The sequence below is a fragment of the Drosophila miranda genome, chromosome 3 (assembly GCF_003369915.1).
Source record: "Drosophila miranda strain MSH22 chromosome 3, D.miranda_PacBio2.1, whole genome shotgun sequence".
NCBI lineage: Eukaryota > Metazoa > Arthropoda > Insecta > Diptera > Drosophilidae > Drosophila > Drosophila miranda.
In genome coordinates, this window is record NC_046676.1 from 5158960 (window position 1) to 5185391 (window position 26432).

General features: G+C 48.8%; 3 protein-coding genes across 4 annotated transcripts in view; 1 reads left to right on the forward strand and 2 right to left on the reverse strand.

The window, feature by feature from the left end:
• LOC108159885 (protein prickle) overlaps positions 1-26432 on the forward strand; it is a 53328-nt gene that overhangs the window by 2905 nt on the left and 23991 nt on the right. Inside the window, exon 1 of one of the 2 annotated variants that reach the window (XM_017293499.2) lies at positions 19345-20116. The exons of the other annotated variant lie outside the window; for it this stretch is intronic. Coding sequence (XP_017148988.1) covers positions 19863-20116 — 254 coding nt within the window. The 5' untranslated portion in view covers positions 19345-19862. Of the gene's footprint in view, positions 1-19344; positions 20117-26432 lie in introns of those variants that run through there. 2 annotated transcript variants of the gene reach the window in all.
• On the reverse strand, positions 28-1723 carry LOC108159889 (antichymotrypsin-2). The gene is made up of 3 exons (XM_017293505.2): positions 587-1723; positions 360-510; positions 28-284 (listed from the first exon to the last, which is right to left on the reverse strand). The coding sequence occupies exons 1-3, from the start codon at positions 1583-1585 to the stop codon at positions 172-174; spliced, it is 1263 nt and encodes a 420-aa protein (XP_017148994.1). The 5' UTR covers positions 1586-1723; the 3' UTR covers positions 28-171.
• On the reverse strand, positions 2765-4650 carry LOC117187684 (alaserpin). The gene is made up of 3 exons (XM_033390362.1): positions 4481-4650; positions 3104-4417; positions 2765-3020 (listed from the first exon to the last, which is right to left on the reverse strand). The coding sequence occupies exons 1-3, from the start codon at positions 4494-4496 to the stop codon at positions 2884-2886; spliced, it is 1467 nt and encodes a 488-aa protein (XP_033246253.1). The 5' UTR covers positions 4497-4650; the 3' UTR covers positions 2765-2883.

Here is a 26432-nt window from a genome sequence, read left to right on the forward strand (position 1 = left end):
CGGAGTGTTTACAAACCATTTGTCACCTTTGGCTTACTTCGGTCTTCGTTTATTTGCTATGAACTAAAACTGATTTGAGCTCAACTCAGGGACTGATAAGGCGATAACCCCAAAGGCTGGAGTCAGTCGCGTTGAACAGAATGTGAATATGCATTAGGCGGCCGAGGGCACTCAGATGTCGACGATGTGGCCGGCCAGCAGCAGGGTCTTGTCATTGCCGATGGCGTAGAAGAACGGATGATTGATGACCAGGGGCAGGGCGCGTCGAAACAGATCCCCAAAGGCTGTAAAGACGGCAGCTGATTAAAGAGAGGCTTCTTCTTCGGATACGATACCCAGCCGGATCACAGTCCACTTACAGAACGAGTCGCCGGCGGAGCCGCCCTCCTCCTGCAGCTCCAGCAGCGTGCTCTGGGCCATCTCGCCCAGATGGGGGGCCGAGCTGGCAAGCAGCGAACTGAAGACTTCGCTCAGCTGAGCCTCCGCTGTGAAGAGTCTCGTCAGGCCGGACTGCAAGGCAAATATGGAAGGAGGGATGTGGCTTACAGACTCTACTAGCTCAGACGGAAACGCCCTATTTCCTCACCTCTTTCAGAACCTTGGCGAGCTGTACGTGCACCAACACCTGGAACTTGGGCAGTGTGAGGGCTACCTTGCGCTCTTGCAACTGTCCCCTGAGATACTGCAGATCGTACTTCCCCAGCTGATGCTCCAGCTCCGGCAGGCCATCGGCCCGCCTCGGGAAGATGAGGAGCAGCCGCAGATCGGCTGTGGCAAAGGGCAGCTCGATCAGCTCCGCGTCCAGAGCAGCTACCTCCGCATACCTAAAGCGATGCTGGCCAAACATGGCCTCCACCAGCTTGGGCCGCTGTCCCTCGCTGAAGAAATTGATGCGCTGCGTTTCGTCCGGGTCGAAGCTCTGGGCCCAGGGTGCCCGGAACGTCACCGCCGACACGTGCAGGAAGGGCGTGTCGTGGTCGGAGATGGTCTCGAGCTGCGAAGCGCTAACCAACTCTCCCACGCTGTAGTTGCTGCGGCTAAGGAAGTCGTAGTTGATGACCTGGGCGGCGCTAGCGGGGGTCTCCCAGTCGAGGCGATGGCTGCCGACTCCCATTTGGGCCGCGAGCGCCTGGAACTCGTCGCGATAGTTGAAGGTGAAGCGCTGCAGGGTATAGAAGTCGCTGAGGAGACGCAGCCGACAGCCCACGGCAGAGGATTGCTTCAGTTCTGCGAGCAGTTCCCGGAGTCCACTGAGGGCCTGTCGCGGGCTTCCCGCATGCTGCAGATCGAGAGCATCGCGTAGTTCCCTGGCGGCAGCGGAGTCGGGATCGGTGCCAGCATACAGCAGCCCGAGAGCCGCCTGCACGAGGACGGGGGAGACGGCCACGTTGACATTCGGCTGACTCCTTCCCAGCCTGGAGGAGAGTCGCAGCCCGAAGCGATAGTTGGAGGCACTGGCTGCGGCTGCTCCCGGACTGCCCGAGGCCTCGCCACCGACTGCCAGCTGCTGGATAGCCAACAGCGTCAGTATCACAGCCAGAGTTAGGCCGGAGAGTGGGTGTCGTCTCCAGTGAGTATTGATCATGCTTCCAGTTGGGGGCGGGCTGGGGCTATTCCAAGCTTTGGCTTTCGTAGTTAGTGGTCCAGTGGCTTAGACTCAACTAAGCGTCGCATCGCGTCGCGACGTCAGACGACGCACGAGCTCTCATTCATGGAAATTCAAAACACTTCGAGACATTGAGTCGGTCCACAAAAAATTGATTGTGAAGCGAAATGCTCGGCATTGAAATTCTTTAGCGATACCGAGGGGTATACCGCGTCGTCATGGCGGAGAGCCGGAGAACAAACAACAAATCGAACCCCACAATCGAATTGAGAGGGAGAGATAGAGAGAGAAATACGCTTTTAGAGAGAGGGAGTGATTCTATCCAGTTTATCGCGCACGAAACGATTTCAAGATCAGGCTTTGGCTCTCCCTCTCTGTCATTGTCTCAGTGGGCTTCTCTACACTCAGAAAAAAAGTCCACAAGCATTGATCCACGAACATTAGATACAGATGGGTATGAACTTGGACATCCTTGGGGATGTTGGACCCAGAGAAAAAGAGCATATACTAAATATAAATATATTTAATATTTAATTATGGGTGTGTTTCTTTTTACTACCACTTTACGTTCGTATATTCGAGTCTTACTCCATGGCTAGCAATTAGCGCGTGCTTTTCTATCGCCTTTTTTCTTCAAGTGCAGGCAACCTTGGCTGGAGGCTATTAATTATGCCCAGCTTTCAGCGGGTATTCCAATTACTCATCTGGCTTGCCTCGGCTGCCACTCGGGCTTTCCCCTCTCTCTATCGCTCGATTCAGATACACTCGTAGTGCGCATGAGGAAGTTCTTCTCGATTTGAAAAATGATTGAGAAATTCGCTTTTTATTTATAGCCACTCCAGTGAGGCAATGGGCTGTTTCTGTGGCTGTGTCTGTGTCTGTGCCTGTGCCTGTGGCAGGGCCGGGCAAGGCGTAAGGCTGAGATCGTGGCTGGCTCCCCAAACGGGTTTGCCAACTTACAGAAGCAGGCGAACAGCAATCGCTGGAAATTCAGAATCAAAATCAGCGACAGAACGAGAATTCACGTGTATGGCTGGGAAAAGGCACCCACCGCCTTGGAATCGGAATCCCAGTCTCATCCGAAGGTGCAGGTGCAAGGGGAGTAGGGGAGGATAGAAAGGTTATCGGTTATAGAGCGAAAGGTTACTCGCAGCGAAGTAGTCCAGGAATATGAGTATTATTCACTTTATTATATGTTTCACAAATGCATCGTTCTCTAGCCTAGTGTGTCGCGGGGTTGAGTGAGGGGAGTCGCGTGGAGTGCGAGGGAGGCCATCTTAGGCCATCGCCGTGGGCTGCAGCACGTGGCCGATGAAGAGCACCGAGTCGGGAGTGCGGAGGGCAAAGACGAACGGATGATCGGCATTGAACTCCCGCGACTTGACGGGCAGAGAGAGTGGCACGAACTTGGCATCTGGAGAGGGCGAGGGGAGAGAGGGATACAAATTAGTCCTGGAATGGGAAATCCTATCGAGAGAGAGGGAGAGGAGTACTCACATGAAGCTGCCGCTGCCTCGGATCCAGCCTCGTTCACGTTGAGGAAGGCCTTCTGCAGGATCTTGGACACCCGCACGGGGCGGTCCAGCATTTTTGTGACCTGAGAGCTGCGTGTGAACATCTCGCGGACGCCGAGCTGCTGCAGGGGCTCCGTCATGTCCTGTTCGAACTGGATGCGGAACTTGGGGATCCTAACGGTCACCGTCTCCTGGCGCAGGCGCGCCGCAATCCTGTTGAGATCGTTCTGGGGACGGGCCAGCTGCTGCTCGAGCTGGGCCAGGCCATCCACCTGGTAGGGGAGGAGGATCAGCATGCTGACCTCACTGTCGGCGTAGGGCATCTCCAGGGCAGTGGCGCCAAGGTCCGGGAGATCCGCATAGCCGAACACGTCGTCATTGAACATCATGGCCACGTTGCTGGGGGCGCCGCTTCCACGCCGGAACTTGCCGGAAATCGTATCCGTGGCGGAGAACTCGGTGGCCCAGCGGGCCTTGAAGTAAATGGCGTTCACCAGCATCGCCTCCGTCTGGCCATCGATGTCGCTGGGGGTGACTAGTTCCCGAATCTTGTTTCGAGTCTTGTCCGACACCCAGGCGTTTATCCAGCCAGCCGTCTCCCTGGAGCGGCCCATATCGACGGGCTCAATGCCCGAGGAATAGTAGTATTCGGCGTACTCCGGGTAGTCGTGGTTGATACCCCCCATATTCTTGTTGTAGAACATCCGGCTGGCCATGGTCAGCTCCGCGCTCTGCAGCTGCCGCCGCTGCTTGATCAGCTGTCGGAAGTCCTGCCCCACGGCCTGCGGATCGGGGCCGAATTCTCCTGCCTGCTGCAGCTCCTGGGCGGTCCGGCCCTCGGAGGCCCCATAGATCATGCCGAGCAGCGCGTGCACCGATACTGGCGAGAAGACCAAATTCTGTCTCTGCGATCTGCTGGCGATCGGCTGGAAGAGCTTCGAGCTGAAGCGATCCTTGAAGCTTTGCTTGGCCGGAGGTCGCGTGGGACTGTTGGAGACCGTGGGCAGCGGCACCTCATTGGCACCCAGCACATTGGCCGGCTGTCTCTGGGGCGGTATCTGGCTGTTGGGATTCTGGGGCTGTCTCTCCTGGCTGTTTCCCGGCGGCTGGACCTCCTCCAGTGGCCGTTGGTTGTCTGGCGGGCCTTGGCCCTGCGGCAGGACTTGCCCCTGAGCTCTGGCCGTTGACGGAGACGCGACTGCTCCTCCAAATCGCGATGCGAGGTTGACGGCGTATGTCCCCCGGTAATAGGATTGAGCAGCCACGAGGTAGGGGCCCATCATCAGGAGCAGGATCACTGAAATCGGAACAGAGATTGGAGTACAGATCGCGCCGCAAGAAATGCTCTGCCTCTGCTTACTGCATTTGCTTGCCATTTTTGCTGTTATCTCAGCCGCCTGACCCGTTGTTACGTTACTGCTTACGTCCCTCCGCTTTTCCACTATATTTAAATAAATATAAATAAATTCCTTGTCGTCGTCCGGCCTGCTGGGGTGTAGTGCTGAGACGATCAGCACGATTGCAGCTTTAATACAAAACTGATCATTCGCCCGTCCCAGGGGCGAGCTCGGACTTAGAGATGATCGCAGATCGCAGATGGCAGAGAGAAGCGCGAGACAGAGAGAGAGAGAGAGAGAGAGAACCGGTCCAGAACACGACTGAGGCTATAGCATACACTCGTACATATGCTATATGCTGGGATCGGATCGGAGAGCAGCAGCAGCAGAGCGATCCGGCAAACCAGTTGAGCGGAGCAGAGCGGAGTCGATCGAAGCTGAGCTTTGTGCTGCTCTCCTCTCCGTCTGCTTACAGGCCGTTGAGTGGGGAAAAACCCCAGCACGGCACTGCTGATTCTAATTGCACGAAGCAATACGGGTACAGACATCTATGCATAATGCCCCCGGACTCGAGAAAACACACACACATACACACACGTAGAATGCCTGGTTTTCCCGATCTCTGCCCCCGAATGGGGGACGTTCTTGAGGCGGGCGCGTGGGTTGCCGCTGCGATTCCCATTCCCATTTCCATCCCATTTCCATTGCAGTTGCAGTTGCACTTGGCAAAACTCTGACGTGACTCATCCGAATGGATTCGGTGAAAGAATCTCCAAGTGGAAACCTGTCGAGAGTTCTGTTTGTTGTATTTATAGAAGCATTATCTTGGTCTGGGGATCGACTCATAACTCTGCCACTTCCTGCTGACATTTTTATGCCACAAAATGCTACCTAAGCCATTAGATAAATTTTACATTTCGTAGTCACAGACCATAAATATTAGCGCGAGAACCTAATTAGGTATTCCTCTCCCGGGAGAACCCAGCAGATAAAACGAAAGACCTCACACGGGGTTTCTTTCTCTCTCTGCATCCCAGCCTCTGTTGCAGCTCCGTTTTCATTTCCATTTCCAGTTTCTCTTCTGCCCCAAACGCAACCTTCTTAATTATGTAAAACCCGAACACGAAATGCATTTCATATCAGCACTTCGCTTCGTCCCCCCCTTCCGCTCTCAATCTGGTTCGCTCAGTGACCCAATTGCAGGCGGCCGAATGTGTAAACATAATTTACTCCAATTAGAGTCTCCGCCGCCTTATTAGTGCGCCACGCCCACGCCCCGCACACTGCCAACGCCGCCTGTTGCTTCTGCAACACGGTGAAATTGGGGCACATTCAGAGTACATCGCAGATAGTAGAAATACCCCGGCAGGCATAGGCACAAAATGCAATCAATAAATGCAGAGGAACCGGAGTTAAAAGCCGGAGAGCGGCAGTTGGGGGCACAGCCGAGAGCTAATTGTGGTGCCCCCAGGTGCGTTCATTCCATTCCATTCAACTCTGTCCCTCTCTCGCTCTCCGTGTGTTTTGACTGATATGAAGTTAAGTGTTTTGCCAGTGCAAACAATGCCTCCAATAAACAGAGGGCGAGCGATTTCGGTTTGATTTGGTCTAGGGAACGGAGTGATTCTGTTGGAGGGCAGCTGGCATTCAGAAACAGTTCCTCAGATATCTTTTGGAACCACTTTCAGCTGTCACTTGAAATAAGAATTGCTTCAATCTGATGCTATCTTTCCCAAGTGCCGATAAAGGAAAATATTCCACAGATGAATCAGTCATTCACATACGTGTATAAGAAGATGCTATTTCTCTGGGTGTACAATTCAGAGAATATTTATTTTTTATTAGATGATAACCTTTGAAATTCTAAGAAATTATGTCTCCCTCTTCTTGATTTCCAATGAAAAAGAATTAATTTTTTAAACGAAATTCGGGCTGATAAATCGAAAAAAAGACAAACTAAGTCAAAGATCAGTCCGAGAGCATAAATTTAATACAATTGTTCATACGAAGCTTGAAGGAAGAAAAGTACAGTCTGCCTTTTCTCTGCATTCCACTATTCATTGCAATTTCCTTCAATTATTCACTCAATTACCCTCGGATACATGCCCCCCTCTCCAACGCAGGCCACAGTCGGGGCGGCGCAGACCGCATGAAAATATTATAAATTGTCACTGCAATGTTGCCTCAATTAGCGAGTGCAACATGTTGCCGGTGTGGCAGGCGAGACGGGCGAGGAAAACCACAAAAGCAATTTGTTTCTAGAAACCGACTCTAGTTGCCACTCATTAATTTGCGTGTTGAGTGGCGACTCGCTGAGGCATTAAATGGCATAGCAGGAGGCGGAGAAGGAGGAGTAGGAGTGGGTCTCCGATGGATTGGAGGTGGCAAATGAGGCACACACACTGACTGTCCGTTGGCGTTGCTTATAACAAAATCGCATTAAATTGCACGTTTGCCGCACGATTTGCCCGATTTGCATATAATTATGGTAAATAAATCATAAAGTCGCCATCAAAATATTTACACATGCGACTTCCAAATGTGGCGAGAGTCTTGCAGCCGACAAGACAAGTCTGTCTGGCTCTGCGGCCAGCAACATGTTGCTAACGAGCCGAATGAATGTGGGGACTCTTGCGGAGAACGCACGCTCCTGGAGCCGCTCTGCATCCGGAGCTGGCATCAATTAAAGCGACATAAAGGAAACTTATAATTTTCCTGCAACTTAATCATAGTCGGCATTCTTTGTCCCCCCCCCCCCCCCCCTGTTGGCTTTTCGCCCCATGCCCCCCCATGTTCTGTACCACTGTGGAGCCACGTAAATGCGGCCGATCATGCATTTAGCAGCATTTATAGAAATTGCTGGGGAAGCTCCTCATCCTCTCCCTCCCTCCGCCTCTCTCGGGTCTTCCTCTATTCGCAAGAACTGGACAGCGAGTGCGGGGGTGGTGGACTATCGAAAGGGAGCAACGGGTAGGGAGGAGAGGAGACTGGGGGTAATCGCTGTTTAAATTTGTACTTCGTGATGCAATCATTCTGAATGTCGGAGAGCTCTGGAGAGACTCTCTGGTTCTGGCTCTGGCTCTACCTCTCGCCTATTAAGCTCTTTTTACGTTAGGCGCCATAATGGGTCGAGCCTTAACACACACACACACACACACACACTACCATACAGATATATACAAGACATCCACACACAGAGATTGGGAGAGAGAACAGAGCTGAGGTCAGCAGCCAGTTGTGTTGGGCTCCATTGTTTGCAGCTCCTTTTTTGGGCTTGGCTCTGGGGCTCTGGCTCTGGACCTGCACTCTGCGTGTTCTTTATTGATCTAAATTTGTGGTTTGCAAATTTGTTGGTCTCTCAAGTTCTGGGAAGAGAGACAGAGACAGAGAGAGAAAGAGAAAGAGAGAGCCAGTCTGCTGCTTATCTTTTGGCATTCCATTGGCATTTGGGCCGAGGAGCAATTGCTGTTATTTCCTTTATAGATTTAACTCCACTCTAATGAGCCGAAATCTTAAGCACTGCCATCTCTGCTGGCGGCCCATGTCTGGCGCTGGTATTGTAATCAGTTAACGCTTAATTGGGGCCCCAGCCACGCCCCTGAATCTCTGGTGGGGCATGCAATGGTGGGCCGCCACGGCTGGCAATCAGAAGCGAGATTAGGCGGAAGTACCGCTAAAGCAAACTGCTAATGCCAGTGGCAGCGTTTGTGGCTGTCATTTTGTTTTATTTCTTGTATCCAACTTCTCGACTGGCCAATATATCAGAAAGAAGAAAAAATAAAAAAGTGGATGAAAAACAACAAGGGAACAAGCCCGCATGTAACAAGTACAAGAAAACGAGCGGAACACCCTTTCATTAGAGTAAAAACCAAGGCGAAAAACAACAACTGCAGAATAATGATGAATTGCGGCATTATCGCACGGTAATACCCCCATGGAGGAGACGACGACGACGACGACGACGACGAGACCCAGAACTACATAGGAAACTGGAGCACTCAGGCACGAACAGGGCCAGGCCACGTCAGGGTGGAGACCAGGGCAGAGGAGACCAGGCCGGGCCAACAGAACAGACCCAAGACCATGCCAGACCCAAGAGCCCGAGAGCCAAGAGCCAAGACAAATATGTAATTGGCCGGCAGACACGAAGGTGCGCGAGTATCACGTACCACACAGCCAGGCTCAAATGCATCGACATGATGATTTATTTGCATTGCAAAAGCCAAGAACATGGCACTGTGAGAAATCGGGGGAGGAGGGAACGGAGGGAGACTCCTCACAGAAAGAAAGTTGTTTCACTTCCCATCAAGCTTCGAGGCAACAGACTCGTACAAGCTACATAATTCTTGGCGAAGGTCAAGTGTTAGAGGAAAACCCAGTTCGTCTGCCAATTAAAATCACTAGCAAGTGCGAATGCAAATCCTTCTCTTTGCCCAAGCGTTTCTTTCAGTGCGCTTGGAAGAGAGGAAAATCCAACACGTAGTCGTGGCCAATTTCCCGAACAACTTAATTGAATTGTGATCTGGGCTCTGGGCTGAGTGCAACGCCTCGTATACGCAATGTTTGCTCCTCTTCAGCTACGCGGCTATCGGCGGCAGTCGCTCATTTGCATTTTCCAGTAAGCACGCACGCAGAGACCCCTCCCGTAGATCGACCTTAGATGCATAATACGGTTTATTTCTGGTGTGTACTCGGTTGGCCCCAAACCCTGACACACCCACACACCCACACCCAAACCCGAGCAGAGCCGAGCCGCCTTCAACTTTAACATTTTGCCACGGATCGCGGACTTTGGCACTTTTTGTGGGTTGCAATTAAACGTTTGTTTGCCACAAGAGCGAGAGACTCAGACTGTCTGCAACGCCCAAAAGTCTCTCGCGGATCCACCCATGACGATTGCCTTTGACATTTGGGCAGCTGGAAAACTGAAAACAGGGAACAGGGAAACGATAAAAACGAGGAAAACTAAAACCAATTTAAAAGCGTCAGGGATTTGAGGCAGCTTGTTGTTTCTGTTTCTGTTTCTGTTTTCTGCCATAACTAAGCCGAGGCCCGATCGCTCTCTCAGATCGCTCCACAGAGCCTCAGAGCCACTGAGCCACTGAGCCACAGAGCCGCACCTTTGTCGGCCTGTCAAACTGGAAAACTGGCCAAGAGCCAAGAGCAGCAGCCGGCCAACAGTTTTGACAATTTACCACCAGCTCGAGCTTGGATTTTGGATCTGGACTCTAAACTCGATGTCCGATTCCGACTTGGATTCGGACGCGGACTCGGACGTCTGTCTGACCATTTGTATAATTGGCATCTCTAATTTTTTGCTCTTGCCGGGTATCTTGGCGGGGATCCCGATCTCCCGACTGCACTCACTGCCTGGATGGCTGGACAGCTACCAGTCGGAGCCGCATGCCCGCTGCCCGGTGACTTATTATGGAGTTGGTAGCTGGAAAATTCACGATCAGCGAGCGGTTCTGGCCGCGGCCGGTTGAGCGGTTGAGCGTGAGTAATCGGAAAGCTAAGCGCGTTGCATAAATATAAAAAAAGGAGAAAAAATGGGAAAAATTGTGTACAATAATGAAACTGGTTTCTGGTTTTGGGGCGGCAGCTCTAAGAATTACAAGCTCGCACTCTTAGAGAGAGAGATAGAGAGAGGCCGAATGTGGGATAGAGGGAGATGGAGCAACATGAGCCAGTGTTGCCATAATGCTTGTCATAAATTCTCCAAATTACCCAACACGCCGCGCGGTCTCTGGGGCGAGAGGCTCTCCGGGTCTCGGGTCTCGGTCTGTGCCTGATTGCAAATTGTGTGACAGCGGACTGCGCTCCGCTCCAATCCGCTCGGCGTAAATTGAATTTATGAAGCTCTCTCTCTGACTCTGAGCTACTTACTCGAAGGATTAATTGTCCCATGAAGCCAGACTGCAGCCTCCAAGTCAGTCCATCTGTCAATCAATGTCTCTCTCTGCCCCATCCCTTCTCGGACCGATAATTGATATTGATTTCAAAACATGATCTTCAATCGATGGCAATTGATGTACGGTTCCATTCCCAGTCCATTGAACTTGTCTCGATTCGGAGATCGTACATTTGACATCAGATTCCCATTCCCCTTCACTAGAAATCCAATCACAGTTTTTAACTTTCTAGAATTTTATTAGAATTGTATGTCTCGTTTAAGCGCAGCCAAAGGATCATTAAAGTCCGACAAAAGACTTATTATGTAGCCTACTATAGAATCATAAAGTATTAAAAGCAGTTGGAATAGCATAAGGCAAAATAAAGATTACATTCATCTCAGATTGAATAAACAAAATGTTGAAATATCTGGCAGTAAAGAATAAACAGGAAATAAATACGATACTGCAGTAATTCCTTGAACATATGAGTTCTTCGGGTATCTCTTAAATTGAACAGAAGAAAACATGTTTTTTTAATTATAAATAAATGATATATTCCCTGAATAACTCTCACTCTAAGGATTGAAAGGGGAGTAAAGTTATTTCCAACTTCTTGGCTCCCAGCACCTGAAACCAGACAGATATTAGCCAAACATTAGCTGGAGTTCTGGCCGCGCGAAGACCAACTTTGGCTTGGCTAATTGCAAATGTCAAAGTTTCTCTCCCACTGATCTATGGACGGGTGGTATTACCTCTGTTACCTCTGACTGTACATATGTATGTATAGTATGTGTGTGTGTGTGTGCGTTAACTGTGATTCATTTGCCGTATAGCGCGACGAACTTGTTGAAAATGGTTTCTAAAGTTTCTAACTTTATGGCCAACATTTTGTAAACTTTATTCCGCTTTGTCCACTCGGAAGGCACTTGAAGTTGTCGTTGTTGCTGCTGCTGTCGCTGGTAGGTAGCTCAAGTTCCTCACTTTGAGTTGAGTTTGAGTTGTCAAGGCCCACGCGCGCCTTCAAAAGCGGCTCAGACTGAAGCTGAGGCTGAGGCTGGGTCTGCGGCTGAGGCTGAGCCTGAAGGCCTACCCTACGAAACGATTTTAACATTCTGTTACCGTTTCTTGGCCTTTCTACCAACAACACTCGATTATGGTTACATATGTACTCGTATGCTGCCGCGTATCCATCCCATATACAATATTCATGCGCATTACGCACATTTGCGTAACAGATTCAAGTGCGCGATAAAGAGAGTCTCAAGTGCCACACGGGAGGCAGGAGAGAGAGGCGTGAGGGAGAAAACATTAAACATTACCCACAAAAAAACAAGAAACTGTTTAAAAAAAATATATATATACCTTCTCCGAGTGGCGGCCCCATAGTTGGGAGCATTACGCAGCAATACAAGTTTTCAAGTGCTCGCCGAAAAGGAGGGAGGGGGGAAAAAACGGGTGATGAAAAAATCTCAGAAACTGAAATATTTTCTGTTTTCTGTTTCGTATTGGATTTGATGTTAGGCCCATGCCCGGTAATGAGTCTGCGGAAGTCTTGCCCCTCGGTCTGGGAACTGGTTTTCTCATCGTTTCTCATTTTTTTTTCAATCTGAAAATTAACTGTGTTTTGATTAATACCCGATTATTCCGAACCGATCTGAGCTGAACACTGCATGTGTCCATAAATTATGTTTCCCCTCGCCGACTGATGCTCCGACTGTTCTGGCTGCGGCTCTATAGTAATGTGTTAAATGATGCTAGAAAGTGGCTTCAACGATCAGAACGGATGATGGAAGGTCTGTCCCGGATGACAGACGTAAATTGCAGGAGTTTTTGTGTAATTTATGAGCAGTTTTCCCCAACTAATTGGCCTAATTATGGTGCAGTTTACTGCGAGGACAATATAAATTGCAGCCCAGCATTGGTCCGTCTCTGTCTCCCCTAGAGAGACGATGGCGATTCACACTTCCGCGATTGGCCCAGAGTTTGTTTTAGCCGTGGCAGTTGTGGCATCAGTTGTTGCTCTTGTGGCAGTTGCAAACGGCAAACAACAAAGGCAGGCAGGCGGCATCGACAGTCAACGGTCGACAGCTTGAGAGAGTCAAGAGTCGCCAGTGCCATCGCCATCGCCTCGCCATCGCCGTGTTGCTCTGTGTGTCTCTAAACTTGAGAATCGAGTGCAGGGAATGGCACCCAGAGCCAGACTTCAAACTGCAGCATGTGGTTGGGGCAGGGGCAGGGGCAGGGGCACGGGCAAAGGCAGAGGCAGCTTCGGCCTGCAGTGTGTCTGCTGCCAACATCGTGACTAATTACATGCGACATAAAATGAAAGAAACCCCAAGCCCAAAGCTCCAAGCTTCACTGCCAGAGAAACAGAGAGAAAGAGAGTAAGAGGTAGAGGCAGGAGCAAGGAGCAGGGAGCGAGAGCTAGCAACCAGGTCGTATACGTAATTGAAGAAAAAGTATCTGAAAATTGCCAAACAACAACAGCAGCAGTAATTGGCAGGAAAAAGGCACCACCAGCAGCAGCGGCAGCGGCAGCATCATCCACTGAAGTCTTGCAACTTGACAATTCAATAAAACTTGAGCTCTGATTGCCATTCCAGTTGACAAGTCTAATAATCAGCTTTTGGCCATGACATGGCCTGGGCTTTCGTGTAATTTGAGGATTTCCAGTGCTGTCAGCTAATTGAAAGTCGCCTCTCTCTTTCTCTCTTTCTCTCTCGCTCCTTCGCTCTGAAAGAGCGTCTCCCATCTCCCTGTGGCGGCTGTTCATTAAATCTGCATCTGTTGCAGTTGCATTCTCCTGAGCCGAACAATTTATGTGGCAAGTATTTTTAGAGCTGGCCACAAAAAAGTGCAATTGCAACAGCAACAGCAATCGCAACTGTTGTTCTGTTTCTGGTTTCTGGATGCTGTTCTCTGTTCCTCATCTTGAACGCCCACTGGCATGCCATTGCCATCTGCTGTTGCAACTTGTGCTGCCGCTGCTGCTGCTTCTACTGCTTCGACTGCTGTTGCTGCCACACGAAAATAGTGCAAAGTAGTGCATCAATAAACAATAACAATGCTCCTGCTGCCGATGCCGATGATGCTGCTGCTGCTGCGGTGCAAACAAAACAGGAAAAGCCAAAGCAGATCTGGCCGGCCACATGTGCGGATGTTGCAACAACTCCAGCCGCTGGCGAGCAGCGCCTGTCAATAAAACAAAAAACAAAAAAGAAAAAGAAAAAGAGGAATAGGAGGAAAATCCGAGTAAACCGAAAAGTAAAGCAAAGTGTGGCAGGGGAAAATAAAACATGTGCAAGTTGCAGTGGCCCGCGGTTAAGTGAAAGAAATAGCTGCCAATAGCGGAAATATTAGCGTTTGGCCTGGCTGCCGATCCCAGTCGAGGGAGCCCGAGAGAAAACTCCAAAGGAAACTCCGAACAAAGCCCCTTGCCACCTAGAAGACAATGTGTTTATTATTGCATAGAAAGATGGATAAGAATCGCTGGGTATTGGCCATTTGGAGGCGGAGTAGGGGGAGTGGGCTAATGACTGACGTTGAAAGCCTTTGGAATATGGAAAGCATTCACTGATAAATCGATCCGAACTGCTATGCTGCTGTTGCTAGATTATATACATATATAGGCATTTAATTTATCCATTGGAACGAGTATTTCCAGTTTTGTGCTCTATCATCCATCTACTCGTAGATCTAAACGAGATCAACTTGCTAAAATCTTATCGATTTGAATGTGTAATGTAATACGTGACCTCTACTGAAAACTACGATTATATAGCCATAGTTAAGGATCTCGTAGAAAGAGAACCGAACCGAACCGAGCCGAGCGGTGTAGATCAATATTACGGAATCGAATCTGGGAATCGTCTTCGAGGAGGACTGGGAATGTATCTACTTAGATTCCAACAAAAACTTCTGCAAAACTTTCGCCTTTCCCTCTCTCTCTCTCTCTCTTGTAGATAAAACCATTTGCATTTCCATGCCATCCTTCAATCTCAAATTCGGGCTGGCAAAAACTCTATGAACCTCCCTCAAGGGCAATCCGGAATGCCAATGCCTGAAGTATGCTCGATTACATGTCACCCCACACTCGGATACCACGAGTATATAGAACGAATCAATGCCATCCTGGGCCTAATCCAATTGTCGCTGAAAGGGCAGCCATCACTGCAGGACCCCTACCCTACCCGTGCGATTCCTGGGCCCAACATCAAATGCCTTGACTTGGTGGGAACGGAGCGCAGCGGGGAAAGTCAAACCGATTGTGTTAAATCAAATGAAGCATAATTTTTACTCAATTTATGTATGTACGGGTGTGCGGGCCGGAAATTGCAGGCAGTTTTCCCCAGTTAGCGTTACCGTTGCGGAGCCCAGTCCCAGTGGATCGCTTAGCCTGTCATTCCTTCACCAAAAACGCCCACACCCGCCTAATCGGCAGAGGGTTGATGCTCTGCTTCTGCCTTTGCTGACTTTGATGAGAGCGGACAGGACAGCACAGTTCTGGGCAGGGTGGAGTACAGATGGAGAGGGCCTCGGGTACATCATATTTCTATTAATGACTTGCATATTTATGAACCCTGGACCCATTGCCATAGCCATAGCCGCAGTCTTGCCCCGTGGGCACCTCGAAACGAGTGCAAATAAGCTGATTTTAATAATAGACAAACACGAAGCCCAAACACAAATACTACGAGAACCCGTACTCGTAGCCATCAAATGTGTTCCGAGTTTGTTTGAGTTTTGGTCTTGTTCTGGGCCCCCGGCGATGGATGAGTCTATAAAGATACAACATACATAGTCTTGGCCGTCGGGAAGGGAGCAGTTAACTGGAATTCGGTTTCCCATTGCGAAAGGCGTAATAAACGGGGCTATTGCTGTAGCGAGGAAGACGGAAGAACCCCCCACCGATCTTTGGCGTGCGGCGCTTTCATCCGCAGTTTTAGTTGCTTTGATGTGGTTCCCTGGCCATGGATTTCGTCAACATGTGGCTCCCGCCTAACGATGCGTGGAAAGTCTTTAAATAAACAGCAGAAGCAGCAGCTGGCGAAGCAGCAGCAGACAGGCCTAGACCAGGGGCCGCCAAGCAAGTTGCCAAACAATATGAACCACATTTGCATATCGTTTCCCCCTCTCTGTTTCTTTCTTTTTGGCAACGAGTGTAACGACCCAGAGATGGGCTTATGGCTCAGCATTACGTCTAATGTATGGCCGAAAAAAGTGGAGTAGTTACTGCCAAGTGCTCGGAGCGGAGCTCTGTGTCTGCTTTATGAGCGCTTCTGTGTGGGCCCATCAACATCAACTGTGGGGTTCCCACATCAGACTGGCACAGGGACAGGGCCTACGAACTAATATGAAGACGACACAACAATGGGCCTATCAAAGTCAGACAGTCAGTCCCATTCCCTCGCCCCGCTGGAGTCAAAGCCAGCGACAACTAATAGCTCTCCCGTAATGAAGTGTTAGGAAATATCAGACAACGACAACCCGCTAATGAAATACTCGTACTCGTACTCGTACCCGACCAGCATGCCGGGGTACCCCTAAATAGTAGTAGGTACTCTCGAGGCACCGACAAAATTGTAATTGAGCAGCCGCTTTGGTAGTTATTTCCAGATGGTACCCTGTTTGGTGTCTTTTGATAATAATGGGAAACAGCTTTTGGGCTTGATATTGTCATTATGGTAACGGAACTTCAAGGTGAAGTCGGTTTTGCTTTTCCCATAGAGATTCTCAGCTTTCGTTCCTTTGGGAAGGGTGTTCTTATCTATTCGGTGATCATTAGTAGTTTCCTCCCCCTTCTATTCCCGCTCCTTGTCCCATACATAGCCCCTTCAATCATACATCCCCCAGATTTCCATCGATTTCCATCGAAACGATCCAACACTTGAAATTTTCCATGGCCACAAAGACCTGCAATATTTGGGTAAACCAACCCCAAAAGCAGACATACATAGCTGTCGTACTCGTACTCGTAGACCCACAACATGTCTGGCAAATGGAATTAGGAAATCTGTTTCGCCAAATCCAACAAATCATGTTTAAGGCGGCCCAGAGCGAGGTGAGTATCGTCGGTCTGGTCGGTCTCTAGCTGGGGACAACGAGAACGAGAACGCGACCGCCGGCGGGCTGAATGTTTATACCGCTCTTGGTTTTGGCTGTTTTGAAAACTGTGCGGTTTTTGGGGAGGACGAGAAAGGAACATGGAAGTGGAGGTGGTGCTGGAGCGGTCTGTGTGGGCGTATGACATTATCGAGGGTGGAAAAGCGTTGCAGGGAGACGGGACACCCAAAGCAGTCGAAGAATTGCCAGACGGCAAGGGCATAAAGTTTATGTAATTATTTTTATGCCGACTCTCATAGCCGAAGTGGAGTGTGGATTCGAGTGGGGGAGTGCGTGGTGCCGGCCTCTCCTGGGGCTGTGTCAGCGTCAGCGTCAGCCCTTTCCCAGCTCCGTTCGTTCTCTCCCATTTTGTATCCGAGTTGCTAAATATGTGAGTTATGCAATGAATAAAATTAAATTACACAAATGTCATTGGCTGTGATGTTGCTGTTGTGGCTGCTGCTGCCGTCACTGATGCTGGCAGCAACATGTTGCTAATGACAGCCAGGCCTCAAACCCCCCAACACCGCACCACCCCATCTACCACCCATCAGATGCATTTTAATTAAAATTTTGAAGAAGGGCTCGCTTTAATCGAAAGCCTCTGCTGCTGCTGCTGCTGCTGCTGCTGCCACTCCTCTCCGCCTTCTTTACTCAAAACGGAAATTGTGTGCGGCTGTTGAAGTGTTGGTTGTTATTGCTGCTATACCCCCGTCTCAGCCCTAACCCCCACCCAACCCTAGCCGTGTGATCAGCCTCCACTGCGATATGCATGTTTGTTGTCCTGTCTGCAGGGTTGATTTGCCAAACGACGCAATTTGTTTGTGCTGGCAACAGCAACAGCAACATGAAACAACCTTTGCCAAGGAATGGAATGGATTGGAGTGGAGTGGAGAGGAGTGGCCAGAATGGTGGGTCAGTGGGTGTCAAACGTCGCGGAGTATGAGATATTTGTGCACATTAAATACCGTAGCGTAACCCAGAAGAGCTTTCACTTTTCCCCGACTACGTGTGGGTGTGCATCCTATTCCCTGGGGCCTCGTAAGTGTTGCCAGGTTGATTGTTTTGCCCTGCACTGGATGGGGTGTACAAGAAGGGGTACAGTTGTGTTGACTAAACTCTTTCCTTGCCTTCCTCTGTGCTGCGTGTTAATTGCCGGAAAAAGCTCAGTCAAGCTGGGAAGAGAAGCGTCTCTGTCTCTCGGTCGGATGTCCATCTGGCTCTAGGCATAAGCAGCATATGAAATCATAAAATTTAACGATCGCTGCGTTGTCTGGCATCGAGTGAAACAACCCCCTGGACTGACCAGCTACCACCCAGCTCTTCAGTTCTTCTGCTCTTCTGCTCTGCTGTTGTGCTGCGCTGCTGCTCTGCTGCTCTGCTGCGTGGCACGTGTTCAAATTACCGTGAAGACGCTTAGGGGTGCATTCTCCACAGAACAACAGCCGAGAGCCAAACGACATTCAAATTGAGTGAGTGAATTAAAAAACCTGGCAATCAGAGAGAAACAAACTACGGACACAACGCGAGAGACTCTCTTTCTCTTTCTCTCTCTCTCTGTCTCTCTCTCTGTCTCTGTGTGTGGAACATGTGCTTGCAACAAAAAATATGAGCATACGTTCGAGCGTTCGTTTCCTTCCTTCCTTTGTTTGCTGTTTTTGGGGTTCGTTCGGTTCGAGTTCCCTTCATGGATATGCTTAGAGGCGTGTGTGTGTGTGTGTGTGTGTCTGAATGCGTGTGTGAGGGGTAAAAGGTTTTCCTGAGCGTGTGTGTGTGAGTTCACGGGGATCGTGCTGGGCAGACTTTCCACGGCTATAAGTTACAACTGAGCACAGTGGTTCGCAAGTCATTGGTTTCTGTTTTACCATCGCTTTGCGGCGAAAGCGAATTGGAACTTCGGAAAATTTGTATAAGAACAATATTTGCAAATAAGAACTCGGAATACAACAAAATATGGATGATATCTGGACTATCTGGAAGAAGAAATACAAGCAGTTCGAAAGGATAAAGTTGTTCTGTTTCAGACATACTGCTTCGAAAATTGATTTCTGATTTATTTCTGATTGATTTATTTATGAATCAGAGAATAACATTTCATCAGATCATTGTTGTTTTTGCAGTTTGGATTTAGCTTCCTTCATTTCGATTACGAATCCGATATTCTTAGCATCTTAATTTGCTTATTGCCATCGCTTTTGAATGCATCCCATATTTCCAACCACTGTACCAATTCCATTTTTCGAACAAAATTCAAGAGCTTCAAAAGGTGAACACTCACACACTCGCACACCTTCCTCTCCACCACCCCGGCGCTGGCACTTTGTCCCCTCTCTTTGGCTACATAATTTCAACAATATGCGTGCATTGAACAGAGCCCTCCCACAGTCGCCTGTCGACGGCCGCCTGCCGCCTGGCCTCCTTCCACCCCACAGCCGCTTCAAACCGAAATCAGACATAAAAACATTACATTACAAACCCTTATTTTCCACAACACAAATGCACTAAAAAAAGGTGGAAGAAGGCAGAAGGAAGAAGGAAAAAAGACCGGTATCGCAAGGCGAGACAGCGACCAAAACTGAAACTGAAACAGAGAAACCTTTGATGGAGAGGAGAGGAGCGGCTGGGGGTGGCAGCAGTGGAAGGCGACTCAAGGACGCGAGGCGAAACGGGGCGAGTTCTCATCGGCATCGACAAGGGATGCAAAAGCGAACGCCAGATATTAACCCCTCTCGTGCATGTGTGTGTGTGTGTGCCTCTGTGCCTCTGTGTATCTGTGTGCCTTTGTGCGACGTGTTTTCGCCGTGCCCGTCAATTTTGGTGCCAAAACAAACGCAACGAGCATTTTCGCCGATTAGAAGGAAGAACAATCCGTGAGTGCAACGTGAGCGGAGAGCAGCGCGCGCCCGTCGTCCGCCGTCCCGTCGATTTTCGTATAATTTCTGATAACCCGCTAAAGATTATTCGAATAAATAATACAAATAATAATAATAATTCGTGAATCGAGTGGCAAAAAACCCGAAATGGGATTCCAGTGAAATCAAAATCCGGGAAAAAGCTGAAATCTCTAGAACACAAATTTCTTGTGTACGCTGGCTGTGTGCCTTTGTTATTGTTTGCTCCGCTGCTGCTGCTGCTGCTGCTGCTTCTTCTTTCAGTTGCTCTCTCAAGGAATAGTTCTGTGTGTGTGTGTGTGTGTGTGTGTGTGTGTGCGTGGAGTGTCTCTCCCAGGACCTGCGACTGTGAGCGTGGGCCAGCGTGTGAGTCAGCGCAAATGGCAATGCGCATCTTTGTTTACCCACGAAATCCCCGGCCAGAAGTGCGGTTCCAGTGAAAGCGGCGCCAAAAGTCTTGCGGTCTTTTCCCATCCGTGTGGTTTTTTTTTGTTTTTGTTTTTTTCGGACAAAAAAAAATGAACGATTCGTTTGATAATTTGCATGCCGATAGCGATAGCCAAAATCATTTGAGCCACAGCAACAGCAACAGCAACAATAATGGGAATAATGGCAATGATGGACCCCATAATGACGGCGATTCGGACGAGGAGGTTATCGAGGGCATGGCCCTGCTGGAGGGCAACTATCAAGTGCTGCGCCAATGGGTGCCACCCGCTCCCAACTATTGGGATGCACCGCCCAAGGCCATCATCAAGTCGGCCGAAGTGAGGTAAATATCAGAAGGAAATGCTAAACCAAGAAAAAGTACACTGTGAGAAATTGCAAGCAGTCTCGGAACAAGACGAGAAAGTGAATGATCTTTTTAAGGGATCTTCGTGGCCTCCAGCCTCTAGATGTGAACAAGCCACATCTAGCATCTAATATCTGTTATTCGGATATGTTTTGCTCAGTGCATCAGCATCACCATCTGCCAGAGCCAAGCACTTGTGTCAGCAACATGCTTATGCAATTAAAAGTGCAATTTTTGCATTTACATTTGGCCATTGCCTTCAATAACTTTTAATTAAGTGCTTCGCTTCGGCTTTGATTTGACAGCGCATTCCATTTTGCTGCTCACAAATTGCACAGCAATTAACTCGAATCAGCTCGATCTGCCCCGCATCGAATCGAGTGGAGTCTGGAGTCTGGTCTGGCCTGCTCTGCTCTGACTTGGAGCTTGAACTGGACATGGAGGTGGGGTGGGGCTAGAGCTTGGGCTGGTGCTGGTGATGGTGCTGGGGCGTGGGGAACAGGCGTCTCTAACGGTCCAAGGCAGCCGCTGGAGTCGGTGCCATTCAATAAAAGTGCAGTTATTTGTAACGCACTTTTATGGCCACACAAGCGATGGCCGGTCTGGTTCGACTACTAACCACATACCCCATACCCCATGCCCCATACCCCGTACCCCATACCGACTCCCGGCGATGGAAATCTCAATGGATTTGGCCTCGACGCTTGACAAATAATTTTCGCATTTTTACAGCCTGCAATTCATTCAATAAAAATTTGATTATTATGGGCGTCATCAAACGCTGCCAGCACATTTGCATGACAAGCACCAACTAACCGGTGGAAATTAAATTGTAGTGCATATTTTCGCGAGTACCCTGGATGTTTAGCGGAGAAAGGTATACCCTTAATTCAGTGGAAGGACTGATCGGTTGTGCCACATCCCAATGGCAGAGTTGTGTTCTTTTCTGTTTTGAGTAGATTTTCCATGCCACAAGAGGGTGTCCCCTAGTCGTGCCCCTCAATGCCAGACTTTTATACTAGTTTTATAAGTAAATCCAAGAAATAAAGACATAATCTTCGATATTAGTGGAACCGTTGTAGCTTATACTATATACCATACAGTAAAAGATTATAAATACTCTTGCTATATGGTGGATCCGTCACCTCACTCAATGGGGCGGGAAATTCCGGGGATTGATCATAGATTTACCCGTGATTCTTTGGGGTTTCATTCATTTCGACTCAACCTAAAAACCCACAAGATCCGACGGGTCGTGAGACCATTGTGCATCGATAGAGTATAAACAGATTGTCGGCTGTCTGTCAGTCCTCACTCGACGAGCGCCAACAGTTGGCGCTGTCTGGATCCGAGTCTGCTGCTCCGAGAGTTGCTGCTGTGTCTCACTGTCAACACCAAGTGGTATGCAACATGCAGCTGGGACAAGTGGTGGGGGCAGCTGTAGCTCCTCTACAAGTGTCTTCGTCCCAGTCGTCGTCGTCGGAGTCGTCGTCCCAGTCGTTGGCGTTGACAACTGCAGCATGAGTCTGCGAAATTGAGTTGCAGTTGCCGGCTGCCGGCTGCCGCTACCAATGCCGCAGCCTCCTGTATCTGCATGCCTCCTTTTGCTGGCTGCCTTCTGGTGCTTTTTCTGGTAAATAATAAATGCGTTACTTGAGAGCATGCGAAATGGGAAATCAAAATGCAAACGCTGCCAGATTTCTTGCGGCTGCCTCGGGATGATGCACTTGATGCAGCAACAATGTCTTTCCCGGTTTTGGCTTTGGCTTTGGCCTGGCTTCGTTTTGTTTTTATCCGCCGGGCCGTTAAGTGCAACAGCAGCAGAAGTCGAAGCAGACGAGGAGGCGAGCAGCGGGTTTCGCATTGCTGGGAGTATCTTTTGCACGTTCTCAATATGCATTTCTGAATTACAATATGTTGATTGCATTTCGCCGGCACGTAGATGGAACACATGCACTCCACGGCACTCCGGGGCTTCCAGCTCCGCGCCGCTCCACTCCCCTGCACACCGCCTTGCCATAATAATGATGAGTATTGAAATTGGTAACAATGCAGTGCATTTCCGCACACCACAAAACAGTCGGAGACCCAACCCCAACCCACCACCCCCTTCCCAAGCAGTCCCAGTCCGTGGTTCCTCCGCTGCGGTTAGTGGGGCCTTTGTTCTTGGCCAGGATACGGATACCCCTCTGCTCCTCTGCTCCTCTCACTCGGGTCTAAATTACTTTATACTCGCAGCATATTCTGTCTTTGTTGGTTGCCTGGGTAATTGATATGGCTTTGTTACACTTGGCCAACTCGGGCTGTTTGCTCTGTTTAGCTTTCCGACTTTTGTTGAGCGAAAAGTTTCCTTCGAGGACGAACTTATTTCACTTCCCTTCACCGCTTTGAGGGCAATGGGAAATCCTTGATTGCGACCCGACCCCTAACCCTTAACCACATGAAAGCCTCCCTTTGCCGTCGGCCCAAAAACCGCAGATGACATAATTAATGAACCTTCGAACCATCATAAATAAGGAATGGTTTATAGTTATTCCTTGTTGTTAATTTTGCACATGACTCGTATATAAATCAATTTCATATTTGCCCTTTTCTCTCCCTCTCTCTCGCTCTCGTTTCAGGTAAGTTGATATACGACGACGACAACTGCAACGACGACGACGACGATTCCTTTCTCTTTGCCGCTGGATGGTGGCCTATGGCTGTTGACGGTGCCAGTCACAATGGCAACATTAACTATTTTGAATTGTGTGAAGGCGGCACGTCAATGTCATTGAGTCTCGAGGTAAATGGAAATGCAAATAGAAATGGAAATGGAAATTCCAGGTCGAACAGCCAAAGGCTGCCGTGAAAATTACGAGGACTTGTCACACGACCCAACCTTTTCTTTACATACATTTTATTTCGGGTATTTTCTCGTTTGGGAGGATTGTTAGCGCATTAGCACAACAGTAAAGCAAGCCTCATAAATTGCAATTTGGGTTGGTAAAGAAGAGGAATTTCGTTTGCCAATGCTTTAAGAATGCTTTAGTGGTATTTTTTATATTTTTTGTATATTCCTTCAGTCCGAAAAATAGGCTTAGATGGACCCAATTTAACTGGATCTTGGTCTGAATCGTATACAAAGTAATCTTCAGGGAATTCATATTGATTCGGCACACATCAGAGCAGGAATCTATTAGCCCCAAAGAGGAAGGAGGAAATGGGGAAAAACTATTTCCATGCCTGTGGACACACCTGTGCCCCTGATGTGGCTCTAACTTTTCCCATTATTACGGCCTTTAATGGGCCAATGGAATTGCCCATTTTCGAAGACGTCAGTCCGCCTCCGTCACACCACGCTGCCCCAGTTCCTGCCCCTTTTAATGGCACCAAATGTTGCCCGGAAAAACTTTGTATCCCCCTTGGACTGCCGTTTGGTCTCGGCTTTGGCTCTGGCGCTGACTTCGATTCCGGCGCTAGTTTGCATTGATTTGATGACACTTTGGGGGTTATTTTATTTCACTAATAAACGAGCCCCGTCCCCCGTCCCAGCGATGGCGTGTCAAAACGTTGTCTGCACATTCGGGCTGCTCTTCTGACGTTCAGGCGCTGGTTCTGGGTGTCTAACGAAATGTGGCAACAAACGAGGTCATTATGTTTGCAATTAGCCAAATTGATTTTCTGATAGGCCCTGACCCTGTCCCCACCCTTACCCACGGTTCTAGCCTCGAATCCTAGCCCCGCCGTAGCACAAACAACGAATTCGTTAAGTCCCTAATTAGGCCTTAGCTAATTGCATTTGATTTTCATTTTCAAACCAGTACAGCACCCATCCATGGGTACTCGGAGTACACGCATCTTTGATGGCGACGGCACCTCGGGAGCTTCACACGCCACGCACTGCCGCCGCTCCATAAATCATAAAACCATAAAAGCATCTCGGCCACCTCTTGGTGCAACAAAAACAGCATTTCCGCTCACACTACGTTCCACGCTTGCCATCTAATTAGCCCAGAGACCGGCCTAATGCCATGCCCTGACAGGGGGGCCTAATGATCTTGGGGCCAGCAAAAGCATATGGTTGCTGTGACCAACTAACATGGTCAATGGCGAATTAGCCTTGATCTCTTCACATGGCTAACACGGTTGACATACGCGCTTTTTGTCACTCTCTGATGGGTTAAATAAATAGGGCTAGAAGACATTCGCGACCGAGATTTCACGGGGGAATAAAATGCGTTGCTCAGTGGCGACACGATCGAGATTTGTCGATTTACGGAACTATTCAACTACATGTGCATGTACATGTAGATGTAATGGCGTTCCCTGAAACTTACATTCTACAAAGATCTGACTATTGTCAGTTAAACAAAAAATACATATATATCAACAGCCTTTCATAATATGTTGTCGGAAAGTTTAATTAAAACTTCCATATAATTTTCTAATAGTAATCCTGTACTTATCTGTTTTGTGAATCCTTACGTAAGCATTCAAAATGCTCTCCATGTCTACATACATATATAATCTACAAGCCTTTTACATGGGAACTAATTTTCCACAGAAACTGTAACATACTTCTGGGATGCACTATATATTTCAGATCCACTCCACTAAACGCGATCCACAGCCAGAGAGTCGCCAGACAGAAAGAGTGAGAGAGAGAAACGCGAAATTGAGCTTATCTCTCTGCACGCCGCTCTCTTGCTTCGAGTGTGGATTGGATGGTATTTCGATTAAGCATCTTAATCAATTTCGAAGTTCTTTTAAGTCAATTTATAAAAATTTTATGGCTTATTTTTATTCTACCAGCAAAGAATATTTTCCTAAATATATTCCAGCTTTTATAAACATTAAAAACGAATCGTTTCTAGATATTTTAGTTGAATATCTTACGAAAAGCCACTCAATGAATTAACAAACGCGATCCACAGGGACACCGTGCCCCTGAAACTGTATCATACTTCTGGGATGAATGAGCTTCATTCAACAAGTTATACCAGGATACTCTGTATTATTTGGTAATATCCTTACGGAATCAGCAGCTATCGCTTAAAGATCTTCTGCTCATAACTTAAGGGACTTTATAATGGAATAATTTGAGCTGGTTGAGCCCGCTACCAAAAAGCCTCTCTCTCTCAGGGCTCAAGCTCCACCAAATGCGATCCACAGAGAGCCGCACAGCGTGTCTCTCCACGAATGATCCACATTGTGGTTGGGATCGTTCGGCCAATCCGATTCTACACCTGTTGCCGTGCGCTTCGTACCTCCATCGACCGGTGGTTCATTCATTCCGTGGTCGTTTTCGGGTCGCCCCGTTGATGTCGATTTCGGTTCATGTTATCTTGCGCCAGATCTGTCATTTACCGTTCTCGGACCAGATCGGTGCAAAGTGCACAAAAACAACATCCATTTTAACAGCAGCGCAGCTGACAAAAAAGCTGCCAACTGCCAATTTACACAAATGCCCGATTGCGGTATTTAGAGTGAAATCAATAATCGCATCGCTCCCCGAGCGATCCATATCTCAGTGTCCAGAGAGTAGAGTGCAGAGCGTCGAGTGAAGTGCGAAAAAGGATCACAAAAAGCTGTAGTCGGAATTCCCATTCCCCTTTTACAGCGCGACGCAGCGCGTTCAAGTATGCAAAGATCCGGGGCTCCCTCCAGTGAAGGCGGACGGCAGCGGATAAGCCGCCATAGTGCCGAGTGAGGTGCGACCAGGGCCAGTCCACATTGTCTCCACAGCATTTCATACGATACGGATACAGATACCAGCAACAGTAACAGCAACTGCTGCAATAAAATAACATTAAAAATCAAATGAAATACGAGGCCGATTTGATATTCGAGGCACAGGCATCGGCCCGGCTGCCCCAGCGTAATATTTTTATGGGCTTTATCAAAGAGTCAGAATCGGTCAGTCATACAGCAGTGTTTTTTTTTTTGTGTACGTATGTGTGTGTGTGTGTGTGAGTGCCGAAAGTCATCGAAAGAGTTGAGCAACGAACTTGACGGGATACAGCGTAATGGCATTCATAAGCCAGTGCAAGCAGCAGCAGCAGCAGCGCACTTTATTTGATTTATTTAGATGCGTTAAATTTTAATCGCCGCTTGCTGCGCACTTTCACCATTCCCCATTTCCCATTGCCGCGGATGCCACAGCCGCAGCCGCAGCCGCAGCGGCGCCGCGCAGCATCGCGGAATGAAGTCATAACCAAATAGGCTTACGACCCGCTCTGAGCCATAAAACATGGTCCAAGCTGCACATTACTTGTCTAGCCATAAAAACACTGGCAAAAACCCAAAATAATTT

Bases quoted from the DNA above. Each gene is read 5' to 3' on its own strand.
- LOC108159889 (XM_017293505.2), bottom strand. From the start codon at position 1,585: ATGATCAATACTCACTGGAGACGACACCCACTCTCCGGCCTAACTCTG. The intron at 511-586 runs GTGAGGAAATAG...TTTGCCTTGCAG, and splicing joins TCGCCAAGGTTCTGAAAGAG to TCCGGCCTGACGAGACTCTT. The intron at 285-359 runs GTAAGTGGACTG...CCGTCTTTACAG, and splicing joins CTCCGCCGGCGACTCGTTCT to CCTTTGGGGATCTGTTTCGA.
- LOC117187684 (XM_033390362.1), bottom strand. The intron at 3,021-3,103 runs GTGAGTACTCCT...CGCCCTCTCCAG, and splicing joins CGAGGCAGCGGCAGCTTCAT to ATGCCAAGTTCGTGCCACTC.